This window comes from Typopeltis vanoorti, chromosome 23 (assembly GCF_054136105.1).
Source record: "Typopeltis vanoorti isolate ZY-2024b chromosome 23, IOZ_Tvanoo_1.0, whole genome shotgun sequence".
Classification (NCBI taxonomy): domain Eukaryota; kingdom Metazoa; phylum Arthropoda; class Arachnida; order Uropygi; family Thelyphonidae; genus Typopeltis; species Typopeltis vanoorti.
Window position 1 is genome coordinate 32,665,377 of NC_143571.1, and position 22,441 is coordinate 32,687,817.

The 22,441-nt window shown below is 36.7% G+C and overlaps 1 protein-coding gene across 1 annotated transcript in view; it reads left to right on the forward strand.

Moving 5' to 3' along the window:
* Positions 1–18,675, forward strand: part of LOC150093744 (dynamin-1-like) — a 300,405-nt gene extending 281,730 nt beyond the window's left edge. The window contains exons 16-17 of the mRNA XM_090412966.1: positions 12,139–12,195; positions 18,309–18,675. Of these exons, the coding sequence (XP_090269092.1) occupies positions 12,139–12,195; positions 18,309–18,413 (162 nt within the window). The 3' untranslated portion in view covers positions 18,414–18,675. The remainder of the gene's footprint in view (positions 1–12,138; positions 12,196–18,308) is intronic.
* The last annotated feature ends 3,766 nt before the right edge of the window (positions 18,676–22,441 follow it).

Sequence of the window (22,441 nt, forward strand, 5' to 3'; positions counted from 1 at the left end):
GGGGGGAGGTTAGCATTAATCATTACTGCTACTACTAATAATAATAATACATCTGTTGTTAATAATAATATTATATTAATTAATCCTTGGAATTAAAGGAATTCTCAGAGTATAATAATAAAATATATAGGAATTCATAGTAAAATATTGGAAAACTTTAAAAAGAAACATTCCTGAAGATTTTACAGTCATCATGTTTCACTTATTCATTCTTGTTTCTGTTATTCCTGAATGACAAGAAGTGCCATATGCCCTTATCTCACAAAGATCCTCGTAGGCAAGTAATTGCAGTTAATAATGGGAGAATTGAGCTAAGAATACTGGTGAGTATACAAGTGGGTACATTTCTGAGTTATGAGGAGGTGATCGATGCACTTTTTTTTAATGTTAAAATGCTCTATCGAAAAATAATAAAATAGGAATGATGAATAAAGAATCAGAAAAGAAAAAAAACTTAGAAAGCTTTGTGAAGTATTCTCATCTGTTGTTATTATTATATTTAGATGAGCAGTGGTTAGAAGTCGCATTCGAACAACTTCTGAATGATGCCAGCGGTCGACCACAGTTAGAAAATGCAGCGCTAAAGGAAAATAGGATTGGATAGAGTTGATTTGAATTAAGGCTGAAGCAACTGTCCTTAAATCGCTGCATGTGTTTTTCTATGCGGTTTGCTAACTTTTCAGCAAGAAAAAATTAAGTTTCAGGGTTGAAAAAATCCTTTGGTCCTCATATGAGACAGGTTAACTCACCTTCAGGTGAAACGCCCTGATGAAGGCTCTTGGTAGCTTTGATAAAAGTAGGATGCTGAAGTCCTTTTCAGCAGTTTCATTAAATGAGCTGTAGAATTTTTCTATTCTCAGTTTCTGTAATTTTGTAGATAAGTTTGGATGAGCTTTTTTTATGCATTCATACCTAGGTTTTTTGTAATTTTCCACATGAGATGTTTCTTGAAAGTGATTTTTCTGTTTTGGAGTTTTCCAGTTGACAACGTTACCAGAAGTTCAATGTCTTTCCACATGTAAATATCTGCTACGTAAATATGCTTTAACCGAATCGACTTTTTTTGTATTTCATACCTTCTTTTCAACAATAGCATTTGGGTTGAAATTCACACATTTCACTTAATTAATGGTGTTTAATTATTATATATAAACTAGGGGGACTCCCCCCACCGGTGCCTATGGCACCCCCCTAGTTCCAGGCTGGTAAGCTGGTTCTCCTTCAATTCTGATGTCACTCGTCTCTGGATCCTCTCCACTTCCTCCCCATCAAGAAGAAACCCTGGCACCCATTTTTGGGCACAGTAGTCTAGATGGGGTCTTATCAAGGCTCGATATAGAGGAACGATAACTTGTTTGTCTCTTGTTAAAGTATTTTTCAGCAACCAAGTGATTTGATGAGCTGATTTAGCCACTTTTGCAATATGCCCCCTAAACTTCAACTCCCTATCCACCAACACTCCCAAATCCATGGCCTCATCAATCTCCTGGAGTACGGTTCCACCAATGTGATATACTGCTGCTAATATTTTCACTCCAAAATGCATAGCCTTACACTTTACCACATTAAATTGACATCCATTTTCCCTAGCCCAGTCCTCCAAACTATCCAAATCATCCTGCAAAATTTTGACATGCTCTGCACTCACAATAGCTCTACCCAACTTTGTGTCATCAGCAAACAAGTGAACACTTCCTCTCAGATCCTTTCCTATATCGTTAATGAACAAACTGAAAAGTAGTGGTCCAAGAACAGAACCCTGCAGCACGCCACTAGTCACAAGCCATCTTTTGGACTCCACTCCTGAATAAACCACTCTCTGGTATCTCTCCATTAACCACCCTCCTATCCATCTGCTCCAGTTTACTGTTCCATGTTTAGAGTTCCATGTGGTATCCTGTCAAAGGCCTTGGCAAGGTCCAGTAGAATCACTGTAAACCCATTACCCTTATCCAGTTTAGCCGTCACTGTGTTATAAAACATGAGCAAGTTACTGAGGCATGATCTACCCTTCACAAAACCATGTTGTCCCCCATACAGTATCCCATTTTCATCTATCCAATCGTGTATTCTTCGGTTGACTAATTTCTCGAAGATCTTGACAATGATTTCTGATATGCTAATCGGTTAGTAATTTACAACAGCAGTCTTGGAACCTCCTTTATGCAGTGTTACTATTTTCCCTTCTTTCCACCCCCTTGGGACTAACCCAGACCCGAGACTCAAATTAAACAAAATGGGCCAGGGTACTGACAGTTCTTTAGCCGCTTCACGTACGACACGAGTTGGTATACCATCCAATCCCACAGATGTACTGACATTGAGGTTTTGCAATAGACTGCTTACCTCCACTTTATTCACCACAATTCCCGTATAATCTATTGGTTCATTCATTTCTGCAATGTCTATCACCACCTGGATGATATATTCTTGCAAAGTGCTTGCTCAAGTAATTCAACTATATCAACTGATTCGGTTACCTCCCTACCATCGGCATTCTTTAAAATCATTCTGCCATATACATTTTTTCTTTTACTTGCAACATATCGAAAAAACTGTTTAGGATTCTCTTTAGCCTGCATGGCCAACGTTCTTTCATAATCCTTTTTTGCTTTTCTTATCACACTCGTTACCCTTGTGGCCTGCGCTTTATCATTCATGTGCCTGCTGGTCACCTTTCTCCTTAAATTCCCTCCATAGTTGTTTTCTTTTTTTTGGACTCTAGGTATACAGTCAGCCATTGCTTCGTGCAAACACTTCTTAACCGCCTCCAATGCACTATCAACTTCTAGCCCTTGCAGTTGTACATGTCATGACACTGAACCAATCAATCTCCTAAGCTTGTCATACTTATCAGCCCAATAATTCCACATGTACCCTGTCTTAATTGTAAATTCCACACCTTTAGCCACCTCCCAAGTCAAGACCCTATGATCACTCTCACCAATTGGTGGCAACGTGGTCATATTCGTTACAGCCAAATTCTCAGATGCAATTACTAGGTCAAGCACTCTCTGACCCCTAGTATTTTCCATTACATGCTTTCGCAGATAGTTATCCCTTAATAACCGCATAAAATCCAATTCCTTCCTCCCATGTGTCCTCTCCTTCTTCCAATCAATGTTACGATATTTGAAATCTCCCATAATAATTACCCTCCTTCCACTCATTTCTTCTATTTGCTTATGCATACCAACTCCACCATCTATTCCATCACCTGGTCTATAGCAGCACCCAACTGTATATTTTGTTCTGCTAGTTTCAATCTCACACCAAATAGCCTCAAATGTGCTCTTTTCTCTATCCTGCAGTTCCACTTCTATTCTTCTTGGGTGTAGCTCATCAGCTATCATCAGTAACACTCCTCCCCCCATTTTATTCTCCCTGTCACTCCTGAACACACCATACCCCTCACATTCAATCCCACTAGCTGTGTCATCTTCTGTTAGCCATGTTTCACTAATGCCAATAACCTATGGTCTGGAAGTGCCAACCAAAGCCAAAAATTCTTCCTTCTTGTTCCTAATACTTCTGGCATTTGTATACATGAATTGCAGAAGCCGATTTGTCCCATCCCTATTTTGATGCCTTATACTAACTATTCCATTCTATTCATGGTCTTTCCTACTCGCTTGGGCATATTATGCACATTCACACACTCAACTGTCTCCCTAAAATCTGCATATCTACTCCCCCCCCCCTTAATGACTCTAGTTTTCCTGATTCTGCACATTCACTTCCACTACATTCGACAACACCTTTTCAAGTCTCCATACACCAAATCCATTCAAATGTAAACCATCCATTTTATATAAATCCTTTCACCCATCGAACTCATTCCACACATCCACAAATTCCACACCACTCATCAAACATAATGCACGCATAAAGTCATTACAATTATGGCCCTCCTTCTATACTCTTCACTGTCATACCGCGGCAACAGACTCGCCATCCTAACTCTCTCACTCTTCTCTTTTACTACCTCAAACAATTCCTTCACATCCTCACTCATAGCCTTTTTGTTTCCTTTTAAATCATTTGTACCTGCTACCACTATCAATTCTTTCACCTGCTGCTTTTGCATTCTAATTTTGCTTACATTCTTAACGTTTGCACTGGGTTGGTACAATTTTGTTAAACTCTCAACTAACACACCTCTTACTAAGGAATCTCCAAACAACACATGCTCATTCATTTTGTTTACACTCACTATCATACTCTTATTTTTTCTATCATACTTTTGCTGATCATTAGTTGGTATGCTTGGTAAACATTTTTGCCAATGCTCCAGCTGCCGATTTGCGCTATGTATCACTCCACGTAATAGAGCAATCTCACTCATTGCGTCAGTGTCATCATTTTTATTCTCCGATGATTCATTCAATCGTTCTGTATGTTTACCTTCATTCTCACTTTCAACGCCACTCTCACAGCTATCAGGTACTACCTCGCAGATATCACCATTCATACCTCGAATATCACTGTTATCTAGATTCTCACTTTCAACAACGATATCACTCACATGACCTGAAGCACTCTTTAAATCCTCACATTCTTTACACTTTTTGCACACATTCACTCCATTATCGTTTAACCAGACTCCAACCGCTCTCCTCAATGCATACATTTTGCAAACGGTACACTGAATCAAATCCTTTAAGTTAAGATTTTTAGACAAATATGGTGACCTAGATGCTATCTTTGTATTCCTATTTATGGGAGCCATGTGCATAGATAATCCTATCTATAAATTTACTATTAAAATACTCAAAAAAACACACAAAAATCACCCAGACATGCTAAAATACTAAAAGTAAACAATACTATGTAAATACTATGCAAATTCATCAATTTTTACTCAAAATATCACTTATCTGTTCAGGAGCTATTCACAAATACTACATACCATATAGCCCTCTAGTGGCTATCTCCAATGAAGAGACAAAAAACGTGACATAAAAACGTTTCAACTTTCTGCTTATCTTTTTATATATATAGAATAGATAAGGGAAGTGAAAGCTTCATTGCTAATATCTAGCAATCATAACATTATTATATTTAGTAATTTAATCATGAGTTTGCAGATAAAATAATTCAAAAAGTACATTTCCCCACTTCTAAATAACTTAGGTGCTAACATATGGCAGTCAACACTAACATAAAATTTCACAAAAGCGGTTGCCTTTCGTGAAACTGACCTAGATTTACTTCTCGATGTACTGTATTTGTTTAAATGCAAGCCCAAACACCATGAATTCTGCCAAATGTGATTATTAAGTGTGAAATACAAGCCTTCAGAAATGTATCGGAGGTAACTGATGCAATTTTCCTACAAGTTGTGCCAATATTAATTACAGTCCACTTATATCAAGTTCAGTCTTCTACAAGAAAACATTGTCCATACCATCAAACAGTTAAATTTCAGAAGTTTAATATTGGAATTTTTTTTACTTATTCCATGTTTTGAAATGTGTGCTTCCAACACTTTCATCAAAGAGACTAACAATGTATTATTAGTCTCTTGGCTAATTAGTCATTTTTCAAATTAGATTTACTTCATTACCACCTCCTGTGGTTCGCCTTGTATAAACCATGTGGATATCTTGTACACACACATGTGCTTCTAATTCATTTCTGAGCTGCAACCGTCCTTGAAGGAAATAAATGATGTCTTCCCCCTTTGATTTTACAGACCTCCAAGCTGGGGATAAAAGGCTTATTCCTATTCCGATACCATAATGTTATATTGTGGCGTTATTCTGTTTACTTGTAAAGTCATAAAAGACCTCATCGCTATGATCAAATTTAAAGTTGTGTTTTATTAAATACTCCCAGTAATGTAAGAGGAATGTACGTGTTAGAATCATTTATCTGTTTCGCAGTTTTTGTTTCTTGAAAATGAAACTGATTATTTCTGATTTGACTTTTAAGTCAAATTAATTTGGAAAGAAAAATTCTTTCTGAGAATTTCCTCACCATATAGTTTCAATCTTATTTAGCAATTATATATTGGTATTCATTCAACAGCGACTTGAATGAATACCAACTCACCAAAACTGGTGTTTCTCAAGGCTCAGTTCTAGATAAAAGTAAAGAGCCTTGAGACTTTTTCATTATCTATATAAACGACCTCTGTTGACTGGAATTGAAAGGAAACCTAATCAGCTATACTGATAATACAGAAATAGTTTTTTCATCAAGCGACATGTCAACCTTAAAGCGTAACGAAGAATCCGATTTATTAAACCTGCATACATGGTTCAGTAAAAACAAAATCAAAGTGAGCATTCAGAAAACTAAATTTATCCTATTTGAACTGAAGGATAGAAAATCAGTCCTGTCAATTAAATATCGTACCACTTCTTGCGGCCCAAGAAGTGACTGCATTTGTGAAGCTACTCAATGGGTCTACAGCTACCAGTATCTGGGCATACAAAGTGAAAAACCCATATCCAAGCTGTTACAACCAAATTAAGTTACTACACATTGTATAGTAGGCGAATTATTAAATGCATAGCATCTCACATTTTTACAGACTATATTATGCACTGTATACTGAAGAATTCGGTGTGGAATTTGTACCTAAGGGGAGCATACAAAAATATCTTTGGCAAATTGGATAATCTACACAACAGAATACTAAAGAATATCTTCATGTTTAATCCCACTGCAGTTAACTGACCTCATTAACCTGCACATACTCTCAGGCACAATGGTCTAATTTTCCAGGTACCTCAGGAAAAAAGTATCCTGAACAGGCATTTTGCATTCCTAGCACAAGAATCTTTAACTCTCTTAACTCAGAAATGAGACGTCGGAAGCAACTTTAAGAGAGACAGGATTAAGACTATTTCTTTGATTTATAAATGACACTGAAACATTGCTTTCTTTCATAATCAGTAATGGATTTCAGAGTAGCTTACAAATACTCCAGGTGAATATACATTCATGGGGATGTCAAGAGTAGTGAAGCCCAATATATAACTTCACCCACTCAAATGCTAAATTCACCTTCTCCTGGTCCATTCTGGCAACCAGGTATGGAAGGTATAACCCTAACAGAGCAAATGTTGTTAGAACTGCCTGTCCACAGGTATTATATCTCCCTGACCTGGTAGCATCTCTGTCTCAAGATACCCAGCATTCAACTTGGCCACCAATCTAACAATTTTTGGTTATACTGGGGACATAGTTCCCTAAAGTCTCACACAAAGTTTGGTGAATCTCAATTGAGGACTTACGCTTGTTATATTCAACTGATCCTTGGGCCACACCACTAGTGACTTCTTCTCCTAGGATATGGAGAAGTCACTAGCACATTCCTCTTACATTACCCAACTTGCCGATGTGTGTCGGACAGCCAATCTCCAGTTGAGTGCACTAATGTGTTATCCAATCCCATCTGTTAGACTTTAAATGCCAGGTTATTATTTAGCAATCTATCATGGGATTTAGCAAAATCTAAATATACCACAGTGCACACATCCTATTTTCCCAATTCACCTGTCTGGCCGTTATAATAAATAACTATATTGCTCAAACATGATTTTCCTTTAGTAAACTCATGTCATTCATCAATGAGGATACCTCAAGACACAAGGTGATATATCAACACGTCGTAGATGCTGATTGATATCGAGTTTGCTCAATTCCTCATGTATATCTCTAACTCACTCACCATCAGTGTTCCTCCCCCCTCCCTACTGACCTCAAGTTCTGCAGGATGTTATTTTCATGAGGATGAACTACCTTTATGAAATGTTCATTTTAACATCTCTACTATATTCATCTCAGTGGATATCATTCACAACCAGTATAGCTAGTTACTGATCGTTTATATCGCCCCGAAAAAATCTCTCAGATATGTACACACATCTTCACTCCACATGCCTTTAATTCATTTTTCGGTGAACTGTATTTTCGATATGAATTGTTGTTTTTCGATCAATTGCTTTTTGATGAATTGTGTTTTCGATTAACTGATTGGTAAATTGCTTTTTTGGGGAATTGCCTTTCGATGAATTGCTTTTTTGATTAACTGTTGTTCGATTAAATGATTTTCAATTAATTGTTTATTCGGAGAATTGATTTTATAATGAATTGTCATTCGATGAATTGCATTCGATAAACTGTCTTTCGATGAATTGTTTTTCGGTGAACTCGCCGGATAGCATTTTAAATACTGAGTACTCTGAATGTCAGTAAAGCTGTGGGACTGGATGGTATTTCACCACTGGTTTTGAGAGAATGTGACAATGAAAGTCTGGCTATGGGAAAGGTATCCAAGGAATGGAAAGAAGGTTAGATAGTGGCATTGCATAAGGGTGGTAGCAGACTGGAAGTGCCTAATTATAGGCCAGTTTGTGTTTCATCAGTAGTTGTTAATATCTTTTAGAAATTAGTGAGGGACCATATACAGCATTGGGCAGATGAGGGTAATGTCATCTGTGACATTACCCTCATTACCACACACTTGATGACAATTACCCTCAGATGAGGATAATTGTCATCAAGTGTGTGGTCCCACAGGACTCAGTGGGACCTGTATTGTTTAACTTTATATCAATGATATTCAGTGGATTGTAGGTAGATATTCAGTTGTTTGCAGATGATGTGAAGCTGTGAATTGTGATTAGTAATAGTCCAGATGTAGTATCCCTGCAAAGAGGATTTGAATAAACTGGACAGATGGGTAAATGAATGGGGATTTCAGTTTAACACAATTAAATTTAGTCTTGAAGTTTGGGATACCTCAATGGGAGGCTGCATACTCAATTGGAAGAACTGTTCTGAAGAAACTAGGGGGAGGTCAGGGCTATGGGGTGTGAGGGATGAGAAATCTGAAATTCAGGGAACATATTGCAAACGTAGAAGGTAACCAAGAGGATTGCTGTAATACTCAGAAGGATCTGATCTGCAGAGATAAGAGTTGTCATTCCATTGTATAAAGCCCTGATCCGACTATACTTGGACTAGTGTTCTCAAATTTGGTCCCCAGGATTTGAAGGGGATAACTTAACTGTGGAAAGGGTGCAGAGGTGGATAACAAAGATGGTATGAGGACTGTACAATGTTAGCAATGAGGACAGGCTAATGAATGTGGACTGTAAAGTTTGGTAGATAGAAGAAGGAGAGGTGATATGATTGACATTTTTAAACTGTTGAGAGATAGTTACAGGGTTGACAGTGGGGAGTTCTTTCACTTGGTGGAACAGGGAGATGGAGTGACTACAAGAGGCCACCCTGGAAGTTATGAATGGAAGCTGTGAGCAAGATGGTGAGGAGTATTTTCTTTACATGGGGGGGGGGAGAATGCTTGAACCATGGAATACATTTCTTGATAGAGTGGTGAGAGCACGAATGGCCAGTGAGTTCAAGGAGTGGTATGATAGACTTTCTAGAATGAGCCTCCCATGATGAGTCTTTTGACTCCATGGAAGCCTGAATCATAATAATAATATGTATTAATTACTGGAATCGACTCCTAAATAGCTGTAATACTTCATTTTTACAACATTAAAGGGTGCCAAATTAGGACTTTAGACCTTTTGTCTGTTATAATTTGAACTGTTTCACTTACTCATTGTCATATGTCAGCTGTAACATGTAGTGTGCTCTGAGGATGCTGGTTTGAAATCCAGTGAAATATAAGCCAGGCCCTCCATCTTTATTAGATTTAAGTTCATTTGATATTGTGATACCATTAAAAATTAGTTATGATTAAACTGTTTATATTGGAATTTTCAATGAAATTTAAGTCTCCATTATAAATAGTAATTTACAAAAGAGATTTTTATCCTTTTTAAAACTTCATGTATGTGTAAATTTACTTTTATAAAAATGAAGTGTATGGCTATTATTCCTCTGCCCATTCCTCCACCCATGGTCAAACAGTGCACTGTAAAGTACATCCTAGAAGTCACAATACCCATTGTACTTGCACACCTGAAATTCATTCAGTTTTCTTGCAGTGATGACATTCTCTGGCAATGAGTCTCTGACTCCATGGAGGGCTCTCTCTCACTCCTCTATGCAGAAAACTAACTCCTCACAGTTCTATTTACCAACACCTTTATGCAGTTTAGAAGAGTTGCTTGTTCTCATCTCCTTCTACCATCTGAAATTAGCTTATGAATTTTGAAATCTCTTAAGTCTTTTGCTATTTTTTTAATAGCCTTTCAATCCAAATTGGAAAAGCTGTGTTCAGAAACAATTCAAGTTCACATTAACTTCATTATTTTGTATGCTTAATGCCTAACCATTAGTCAAGTGCCTCTGCAACAATGTCATTGGTGTAGCAAGATACCCATTGTCCAGAAAGACCTCAACTCAAATCCCATATATGAGGTAACAAACATTTATAATGGCTTTTTAGTTGAAGATAGATTAATGAGTCTCATATGGAGGAGATGGGGGTTTTTTTCTCCTTTGAAATGTTTCTCCTTTGCTCCTAGGTCAGGTGTGTGTGCACAAACTGACCAAAATTAGTGGCATTGAGTGAGATTTGATTAACAGATTAACTCTTTATAGTTAAAAGGACTGACACTATAGCTAGTGTTTTTTGACAGCTCTCATTACACAGCAATACCACAAGTAATGTGATTAATGCATGTCGAAAATCTTAAATATCTGAAAGTGCACTGAGTGGAGCATTAATATAATGGGTTTTAGTGTAATGTGTTCCAAATATTTGTTAATGTTCAGGTTTTGTAGTCCTTCGCCTCCTTTACATTTCTTTTACTCACTCATAATTGCATATAAGAGGGGTAATAAGTTGCATTTAAAATGTTTCTAAAGTGACCAGATATTTCAGTGCAATATATATGAACAAGAATGTTCAAGAACTTGCTCAGAATTGCAAAATTGTTGAGAATGTTTTTGCAACACTCAGAAATACATTCACTTGAATTTTGTAATATATTGCTGCTCCTGTGCATTGAATAACTATTAATGTAAGATGTAATGAACATAATTGTTTTGTTTTTACTTTATTCGTGTCAGAAGCAATATAGTTCAAATACACATAAATTTACAAAAAAATAATTGATTATATATTGGAATTAAAAAGAAAAGAAAAACAACACAATTTACATCATAAATACACTAAGTAAAGGTACACTAGAATATCCATCAAAATTTTGCTGCCCAAAATTTGGCCAGATCACAAGCGTTAGATGTCGCATTAATCAAATCATCCATTGTACAACTAAAGGGACATACCCTACAGTTTAAGAGGTGAGCCATAGTTTGCTCCTCCCCACATTCACATAGGGATGATTCACATGTGATTCCCCACTTTTTTTATGTTATCCTTGGATCTTCCAACCCTGCATTGCAGCCTACTTAAAGCTTTCCAGATAGTCCAGTTTTATCTGTGGCCTAGTGGAAGACTTTCAGATGGTATAACCCAATCTGTAAGGCGATTGTTTCTTGTCTTCCATGAGGCTAGTCTTGATTTTTGGAGTGGTTAAGTAAGGCTTTCAGTGGTATGAAGAAAACTTTTCCTGGATTTTAACCATTGATGGCAGGTTGATATTCAAATAGAGGATGGTATGTAGACATGGATCCTTCAACCTCTCGTTTCTAGCTGCCACCTCGTGTATAATATCTGGAGGTGTTATGCCAGAGTCTACATGTCTTATTTAAGGCAACATCCACCTGCTTAGCGTGGCAGGATCTATACCATGCGGGGCATGCGTATTCTGCAGCTGAGTAACATAGAGCCAAGACTTTGGTCTTTACTTTGTTTGAGCTTGTGTTCCCCAGGTAGTGCTGGATAGTTTCTGGAGAATACTATTCCTTGTAGTTACTTTATATTATGTATTTATACAATGTCTTTCATAACTGAGAGCATGGTCTGAAGTTAACCCTAAATATTTAGGTGATGGACAGACATTTTCTTTTCTCACTCATGATTGCATATAAGGAGTAATAAGTTACATGTAAAATATTTGTCAAGTAATAAGTTACATGTAAAACATTATATTTACAGTGTAAATATTTCAGTGCAATAAATATAAACATGAACATTCAAGACCTTTTTAAAATACTCAGAAGTTCAGAATGTTTGAAAATGTTTTTGGCACTACTGGAATAAGAAATAATAATATGCATTTTCCTTCATTTATTTTATAGGTTCTAAAAGTGATAAGAAATATTCTTGTACCAGAATTTTTAGCAAAGGAAAATGTGGTAAGGACAAAAATATTAAGAAATATGCAATGATTTTTTATTTATGATCTTATTTAAATACTTAAAATCAAAACAAAGTTAATAAATAAGATTTCTTATTGATTGATTATCAGTTAAGTTGTAAGAGTCTGGTGAAGAAGGATGCGAGGAGTAGATTTTTAACAATGAGAATTGACGGTGAATGGAATGCATTACTGGAATAGGTTGTTAAAGCAGGGAGTGCTGGGATTTTTAGATTCAGTATGATAGATATGTCGGCAGTTGAACAAACCTCCCACGGTGAAGCTGCAGACTCCACGGAGGATATAACAACAATAATAAAAAGTCCATAGCAGTTGCAACTCTGAATTTTTTTGCAGGAAGTGTTCACTAAAATGATTAACGCTGCTTGTCAAGAAAAAAAATAAGTAGACAAAAATGAATCTTGTGACTCTATGGAGATCCTGATAGTAATAACTTTGGGAGTAGGGTCACTACTCAGACCAGTTTTGACCTTTATTGAGGTCTCTTCAGTGGGAACCGGTCTGGGTAATTTACCCTCACCATAATGCATAACATTATACATGTCTGCAAGGAGATGTGCTTTGTATTATGTGATACTAAAGCAAATGATGCGAAGTCATACCACGAGTTTCCCCAGTCCTGAAAATACTTCAGACGCAAACTTTGTTTGCTTACACTTGGGCAAAGGATTAAACCAAGTATATAATTTCTTGGTATCTTTAATTTATAGTTTGGAAAGATTGTTGTTCAGTGAGGGAGCAGAAGTGCAAAATCAGGTAAACTAGAAGTGGGGGGACATATATTTACATGTGGGTTCAGCCACCCCTGGGATAAATATCTGAAAGGGTTTGATGTATGCAAGGACCTGAGGAGACAGATGTTGAAATGCATATACACGAATGCTAGAAGTATCAGAAATAAAGGAGAGGAGTTTTTGGTATTGGTCATCTTGGCTTGGCCATAAATTATAGGCATCAATGAGACCTCGTTGACAGAAAATGATAAAGTTACAGGGATGGGATGTAAACAGCATTGTATTTTCTTCTGGCATTGGGGGGGGGGGGGTAGAGTGAATAGGACAGGAGGTGGAGTATTGCTGATGATAGCTGATGAACTTCAACCAGCAAAATCAGACGTTAATGAAGCTTTTAGTCTCAGGAGTGGTTAATTTGAGGCTATCTGGTGTAAGATAGAGGCAAATAAGACAGTTGCTGCTGTGGATCCAGGGATCCACAGATGATGTGGATGTTATGCATCAGCAGATTAACACAATTAATGCACGCCAAGCAATTACTATGTGGGACTTCAACTATGGAGACAGATTTGAGGAAGGAAAGGGACCATGCAAGATAGAAATGGAATTTATACAGTTACTAGTAGATAATTACCTGAAACACACATGATAGAGGTGATGAGGGGGTTTGAGTGTTGGATCTGATGATAGCATCAGAAGATATACCCATAACCAAAGTGGACACTCTGCCTCCAGTTGGGCACAGTGACCACATCTTCTTCTGGGAGGTTGCTAAGCATTGGAAGTCTCACTCCTCTCAAAAAAAAAATAATAAAATAAAATAAGGTTTATGTTTATGTTGAACTATAAAGCTGGTAATTATATTATTACATGACACCTCCAGTGAGTCCAAAGATTCATTGAGGGAGGGTACCTACTCGACAACTCTACACCAATGCCATCTAATGTCCACCACCACTAATATTTTTACACAGTCACAAACATCTATGACCATGGTGGGATTCAAACCCACAGCCTTTTGGCTGGAGAGAGGATATGCTAATCACTCAGTCAACCAGGCCAGTTCAGCAAAAGCTGGTAATTATGACAGACTTAGGAAGCAGCTTGGAGTAGTGCCATGGCTTAAGAAGCCACAAAGTAAGAATGTCAGTAGTGCATGGAAAGTAGTCAGGGATGGTTTGAGAGAAGTAGCATCAGACCATATACCCACAGTTAGAAGGCGAAACCAAGTGGAAGTTAAGTGGATGAGTATAGATATAAAGCAAGAACTGCAAAAAAAAAAATTTGTATAGGGAATATAAAGAAAAAGGTGATTAACATACTACTGAGCAGTACAAAGTATAGGCAAGAAGAGTGCTAGTATGAGAAGAAAGACCAAATCAGTTTGTGAGAAAAAAGTTAAACACAGAACAAAGTAAATCCAAAAAAAAAAAGTTCTTTTATTATGTAGCATTTGCACGGTTAGCCAGGTGGTTATGCACTTCGCAACCTGGGAAAGGAGTGTCCTGCGTTTGATTCCCGTCACTGACATGAGGAGCTTAGGATCTTTCTCAGACATAGCCAAGTTAGCCGGCCTTGGGCATGGACCGCAGGGTTTTTCTCCCAAGTTTATGTGGGGTTTTTCCTCCCGCAAGCAGGCAAACCTGCCCTGTGAACACATGCTTCTACAGACATAGGATACCTCCAGGAATAAGGAGTAACCAACCTATTCCGTAGGATTTTGGTTCCGAATGCCTATACAGTAAAAGTGTAGGTCTATGTGTGAGCGCAAATGAAGAATGAGGAAATTATGTAGCAAGTACGAGGAAGAATGATTCTGGAAGGGATGACTTTAATGAATGCTGATGGTAGGAAGGTGACAAAAGAAGAAGAAGAAATTATTAGGTTGCTGAGTGATTACTTTATAAGAGTGTATCAACTAAGTGGAGATTTTCCCATCTTAACATCCACTGTTTTCATAATTCCTTCTGTATTAATCTGATAGAATTCTTAACTAACTTGAAGATCTCTATCACATCTGCTTTTTTCCTCCTATCCACCAACCTCTGTAATCCACATTCTCTCAAATGCTCATCATAGCCAACAGTCCATAGTCCTCATATCACTTTGGTCATTCGTCTTTGGACTCTCTCCATTGTTTCCACATCACAATGAAAACTAGGTGACCAAATCTGAGCACAATAGTACATTTGTAGTCTGACCAATGCCTTATATAGAGGCAGCAATACAATGTGCAGTCTTTGCAACATGTGATGTACCCTCAGAACCTCAGTCACTGTCTACCATCACTCCAGGATCCCAAATCTTATCCACTTCCAGAATTACAGCTCCACTAATACAGTATATAACCTTAAATCTCTGTATCCCAAAGTGCAACACCTTGCATTTATTAATATTAAAACTGCAACTCCACTCATTTGTCCAAGCTAAAAGTCTATTCAAATCTTCCTGTAGAAATTAACATCAGATAATACTCCTGATAATTCTATCAAATTTTGCATCATCAGCAAACATTTGAATATCCCCAGTCAGTCCACGTGAATATCATTAACAAATAAGGTAAACAGTAGGGGGCCCAAGAACAGAACCCCGAGGCATACCACTGGGTTCTGTTCTTGCTCCATCATACACAACTTCCTAGTATCTTTCAGAAAGCCAATCTTCAAGCCATTCTAACTGATCTGCTATCAAATCTCATCTTCTGCAGCTTATAGTCTAATCTGTCATGTGGTAATCTATCAAATTCCTTTGCAAGGTTCAAAATAATCAATGTATATGAATCTCCCTTATCGAACACATTTATCACCTTATCGTAAAACATAAGCAGATTACTAAAACAAGATCTGCTTTTCACAAACCCATGTTAACCATCATAGAGACTGTTATGTCCATCAATCCAATCCTGTGTTTTTTTTTCCAACGAAATTTTACAAAACTGATCACAGCTGTAGATATACAGACCAGTCTATAATTGGAAACTTCTATTCTCAAACCATGCTTATGGATAGGTTTTTTTTTTTTTTTTTTTGCCTTCTTCCCAGGTTAAGGGCATGGCTAACTCTTTTGCACATTCTTTAAAAATACATGGTGATATGTCATCTATTCCCACAGCCATATTAACATCTAACCCATGCAACACTTGATCGCCTCTGATTCTTTCACCTTTAATTCTCCTAATCCTTGCTTCCCTCCCTTCTACATGTTGCACGCATCATTCACACTACTATGAGATACACTGATGAAGTGTTTGTTAAATAATTCCACTGTATCATTTGCTATGGTTACTCTACTATCAAAACTATCCACCAATGTCAACCTGCCATAATTATTTTTTCCTCTTGCTAGCCACATAGCAAAATGATTCCCTTGGATTAGCTTTTACCTGAATGGCTAGTCTCCTCTCTTTACTTTTTCTTTTTTTTACCATGCTTGTCACTTTTCTGGTTGAAAATTTATGCATGGTATGTATGTTATTCTGCTCCAGTTTTATAATGAAGATGCCCATAAAATATGAGAGAAACTTTTATGCCAGTAAATAGTTAATTTTTACATAAGGAAAAGCAATAATCAGTCATGTAAATTTTGCAAATTAATTAATTTAATTTTTAATTATAAGTAAATTAATTTATACTGTTACAAGAACTAAGAATCAGTATTTCTGATGGTACGAGGGTTGTTCGATAAGTCCGTGCAAAAATGAAGAAAACAATTTTTTTGGGGACAAACATTTTTTATTTTTCAACATGGTCTCCTTTGAGGCCTATACACTTAGTCCAATGATGCTCGAGTTTTTTGATCCCATCCATATAGTATGATTTGTCCAACTCTTCAAAATAGGCAGTTGTTTCGGCAATCACCTCATTGTTTGATGAAAATCTCTTTCCTGCCAGCCATTTTTTCATGTTTGAGAACAGATAGTAGTCCGAGGGAGCCAAATCTGGAGAGTAGGGATGATGCGAAAGGACTTTGTAGCGAAAACCAAACAATTTTGCTCATAACATGTTGACACTTTTGATCCAGTGTGAGCAAACTCGGCACCCATCTTGCAGATAGTTTTTGCATATGTAAATGCTCATGTAAAATATTATGTATATGGTCTGAGATGCCCACAGCCTTAGCAATCTTGCGCACCTTCACTCTTCTATCATCCATCACCATATCCTGGATTTTTTCAATAATTTCTGGAGTAGTGACCTCAACAGGGCATCCAGAATGTTCAGTGTCACTTGTGCTCATACGGTCACTTCGAAAGTTACTAAACCACTTGTAAACCATTCTAATTGAAGGTGCAGACTTGCCATAATGTTTATCGAGCTTAACGTTGGCTTCCCGAGCCATTTTGCCTTTCAAAAAATAATGTTTAATCACTACACGAAATTCTTTCTCATCCATTTTTCACAAATCATGGTACTTGATCGATTCAAATGAACACCAAACACAGAGTAATAGATTTACCTGACTGCAACTTTGCGTGTGTGTGTGTGTGTGTGATCCTCCAACAATTGCCAGCAACTAAAAATAACGTCAATACTACTGGTGGCACTATCTCTTAGACTTTGCACAGACTTATCGAACAGCCCTCGTAACTGTTATATATAATAAAAAACTGAGGCTCTGTATTAATCAAATTTATAAACAATAATTAATATTAAAAATAAAAGAAAACACGCATCACAAATAGCATAAGTTAACAAAACTTAGATTAAATGTATTTCATAGTAGTCGACTCCCATTAGAACAAATTTGTAGGACCATAAGAATAATTTGTTATAGTGGATAGTTTTCTAGAATGAATTTTTTGTAGCAGATCATTGAATCTATGAAGTTTTGAGTCAGAGATTTGTGGTAATTTGTTATGCAGGTATTTGCTTTAGTCAGAGTCAACTGTAATATAATTTGGCTGCTTGCATTTTTAATTAAATAATTAAACATTCTTCATATTAATTTTGTTTCATGTATTGAGTCCTAAATTACAGTTACTTAATATTTCACAAAATAGTTGTTAATTATAAGAATTTCTGTAAACAGTAGGAGAAAATGAAAAAATTTATTCTGTAAATGTTTTTCTTGTTTCTATATACCTTGATTAAGTGTATGGATGGAGCAGTAAAAAAAAAAAAAAAAAAAAAAAAAAATTTTTTTCATGAGCATTAATGATTATACACTTATTCCTCTCTCTCTCTCTCTCATCCCCCACCCCCATGAATGCATTATATCGAGAGAGTAATAAGTGCCCTGAATTTGAATGAATTTAAGGCATGGTATGACAGAGCGAATAATGGTTACAGTGGACTGTCAGTGATGAATCTTGTGATGAAGGTTTGAAAATAATTATTTTACTCTTTCATGTTTTCAGGAGTCCCTTTTATATAATACAACAGATGATGAACGGAAGAGAAAAAATTTGGAAGCACAACGTGATTTATTACAACAAGCTATGGACATCCTGTGTAGCATTTAGTTCTATATATTAAATGTAAATAAATAATAAACTAGTCGAAAATTTTAATTTTCGACTAGGATTTTTTATTTGTTTATTATTTTTTTCTAGGATTTTTTCGACTAGGATAATTCTTTCTTTATAAGTAGATGCAGATATACTTTCAGGATACATTATTATATGTACATCTATATGTAAAGCTCAAAAAAATATTCAGTTTTATTGAGACTAACTGCTGCTGTCTTTGGGGAAAAGTGGAAAATAAAGTAAACTTTTAAAGATACCAAGCTATTTTAAACCTGGTTTTAATCCATTTCCCAAGTAAGCAAACAGACAAGAAAGTCAAGTTTGCGCCTGCAAGTAGTGCAAGTCTGAGAGGGAGCCAAAAAATGAAAGATGATTTTTAAAGAAAGTTTGGTTGATTAGTTGAAAGAATGATTAGTTGTTGGTTACCTTATATCCCTCTTTGTCCTCAACTTCCACATAAATGGAAGAATGAAATATGAACACTGAACCAAATATAAAACAACTTATAAAGAAAGAACAAAAGTAAACTTTTGTTCTTTCTTTATAAGTAAATGCAGATACACACAGAAATTCAGTTCTAATTACAACAGAGATTTCTTCCTCAAATTCATTATATGACTTTGTATTTAAGCATTTCTCTCCCTCTTTTTTTTTTTTTTTTCTTAAACCAAATTCTGGCCTACTCACAGTTCAAATTAAATTATTGTTCAGAATGAGGTCATAGTTGTTTTATATTTGGTTCAGTGTTCATATTTCATTCTTCCATTTATGTGGAAGTTGAGGACAAAGAGGGATATAAGGTAACCAACAACTAATCATTACATAAAGGATATATACAAAGGTGGTCTGAAAAGTTCTTGGCCTAACAATCAAAAAACAAATTTATAATTTCAAAAGTATTCTTATTTTTCAATATAATCTCCCTTAAGACTAATACATTTATTCCAGACATTCTTGAGCGCCATTATCCCGTCCTTGTAGTGGTTCTCAGTCAGATCTGAAAAAACCTCTCTATAGCTGCAATTACCTTTTTATTCAAAGAAAAATGCTGACCAGTGAGGAAGAGTTTTAGTTTTGAGAAGAGACAGAAGTCAAAGGGAGCCAAATCTGGGGGATAGGGTAGATGTTCCAACAATTCATAGTGCAGATCCCTTAATTTTCCCATTGCCAAAGCACCTTTGTGGGCAGGTCCTGATGAAAGATGATTTTTTTTTCTCCAAACTGGGTCTTTCCTCATGAATTTTTTCATCTGGTCTGATTAAAAGATCGGAATAATATACCCCAGTTATTGTTTTACATTTTTCAAGATAATAATAAACAAAATGCATTTAGCATCCCAAAACACTGATGCCATGATGAGTAGCACACTCAGGATTTAATCTTGCGGGGGGAGGTGGAGGGTTTGAGTAAATGATTTGAGAAAACACACCACGCATAGCATATGACCTATGACTGAGCATCTGCAATGATCGCTAATTAGGAAAACATTTTTGGAAAATTTTCTAGTGTTTTTTCCCTTGCGGGGTACGGTCCCCTTTCCCCCCCCCTCTGGGTGTGCCACTGTCCATGACCTTTCCTGCTGATGGAACTGACTTTGTCTTCTTTGGTAGTGAACAACCAGCTTCTGTCCACTGTTTGGATTATGGTGTGTAATGGTGAATCCAAATCTCATCCATAGTAATAAATTAACGCACAAAATCAGTTTTATTCTTGTTAAAACGCTCCAAGCACTGCTCAGAGATTCTCATGCGAGTGCATTTTTGATCAGCTGTGAGCAAGCGTGGCACCCATCTTGCACAAAATTTTTTCATTTGCAATTCTTCATGCAAAATATATCCTACACATTCTTTTGAAATGCCTATAATCTCAGCAAGTTCACGCACTTTGACTCGCCGGTTATCCAATACCATATCGTGCACTTGATTAATGATTTCTGGTGTTACACTTTTTGAACGTCCTTCACATAGATCATCTTCAAGGCTAGTACTGCCATGTTTAAACTCAGCAGCCCATTTCTTAATTGTCGAAAATGAAGGCCAAGAGTGCTCATAAACTTTTATGGACTTCGAATGAATTTCTTTTGGCATTAAACCTTCTTTTACAAAGAATGTTATAACTGCGTGATACTCAATTTTGTCCATTTTAAGGGATACAGACAACACTTTTGCTTCAGACAGCTGTATAAAAAAATTACTTGATAAAATGACTTGCAATTTTACATGGATGCTTATGGCAGATGCACCAATTTAGAAAAAAAACTCTTGCCGATAGTGTTGCCATCTATGGTCGAGGCCGAGAACTTTTCAGACCACCCTCGTATGTGGATAGTTTTTGTCTTCTACAATGAGTCTTCAGACCCCACGGATGTACCCATACAATAATAATATGTAAAATATAAAATTATAGCTGCCGTAGGGTAACTGGAAGAATAGCAGAACATTGTGCCCTTTAACCGGAAAAGACCTGGATTCGATTCTCGTCGTTACGAGGGGAATCTTTATATGGGCTTTTTCAGTTGAAAGTGAGTTAGCCAATCTTATTCGGTTGTACCAGGGTTTTTCTCCCGGAAACTCGTTGATGGTGGTAGTGTCGTAGTTTCAGAATTATGTATGTAGTAGTGGAGAGGAAGAGATGTATTTGGCGAAGTAGAGTAGTGTGCCCTCCCACGATGAGTTCTTGGTCTTCCTAGAGGCGTCACGTAATAAATTTCCTCTTAAAATTCCCCACTCTCAGTATCCTCTGAAAGTGGGGAATTTTAAGAGGAAATGGTAGTAATGGTGTTTTGAGTGTATAGTGTGAGATGGAGATGAGTTGGATATTTAGTGGAATGTTGCTATACAGGGCCGAAGCAGGCATGCGATGCATGCAGGCGCCGCTGCCGGGGCATGGTTAATAAGTTCATTTTTAGGAAACAAAATTTTTATCATAAAAACAAAAAATTCTTAGACTGATCAATATTAAAATAAATAAGGTCGGATACACCGAATAAAAATTTAAAAAATTGTATATTGCTGGCTGTTTACAATTTTGCAGCGAGAGCAGGCTAAACTTGCCTGCAGAATGTTGTGTCTACTGCAGTCTATCTAAAGTGAAACGGTGAACGGTTTTTATGCGCAGAAACGAATTTTCGTACTAAACGTTTGTTGGTAGTTAGCCAGTCATATGGTATGCATCTCAGTAGGCTACTGACAGCAGCGCAGTGCGGGCTATTATTTCGTCTCTGCGTCGTGTTGTGTAATAATTTCTTGTGGGTATAAAATAGAAATGGAATCTGGTGTACAAAATCGTAAGCGTAATGATGTTGTGATAGAAGCAGTTATTAAGAAACAAACTGGGGCTCTTAATAAATTTGTTAAAATATTCTGATGCAGATTGTAACCAACTCGATACATCAGAAATCAGAGTTGAAGAACCGTGCATATCATCCAGTTTTCATGAAAGTACTATTCACAACTGAACAAGATAACAAGATGCTGTTGTGTCGGAAAAAGTGCTGATTCACTTTTAATGAGTCGTCCTATTTCCGACCCAACATAAGGTAACGTTAAAAAATATGGATATGGAGATACTTATGCCTCCAGAAGAAAATGTGCATTTTGGTAACTCAGATGTCTAACCATTTTTCTAGTAGATATTAAGTGAATTTTGAGAAACCCATAACTTAAATAGATAATATTTGTGGATTATTTAACAAAGGAAAATTATGTATAAATGCTGAAAGATGTATATAAGATGAGAGATATGCTCAATACATATATGTATTGAGCCATGTCTAAAACAGTTCGGAGTTGCGGTGACCAATCAGCCGCTGCTATGTGCATGACGTAGTCACCAAGAGCTCACATTGACTATATAAGTTTTGGCACGTAATTCAATCACTCTACAAACTTATCATCGCTAACCTTCCACTAAACATGATACACCTGATCAAATCATACCTCTCCAACAGGAGGATGCAAGTCAAAATCAATGAAACAGTCTCAACCCAACGGAAAATCCTCGCTGGAGTTCCTCAAGGATCA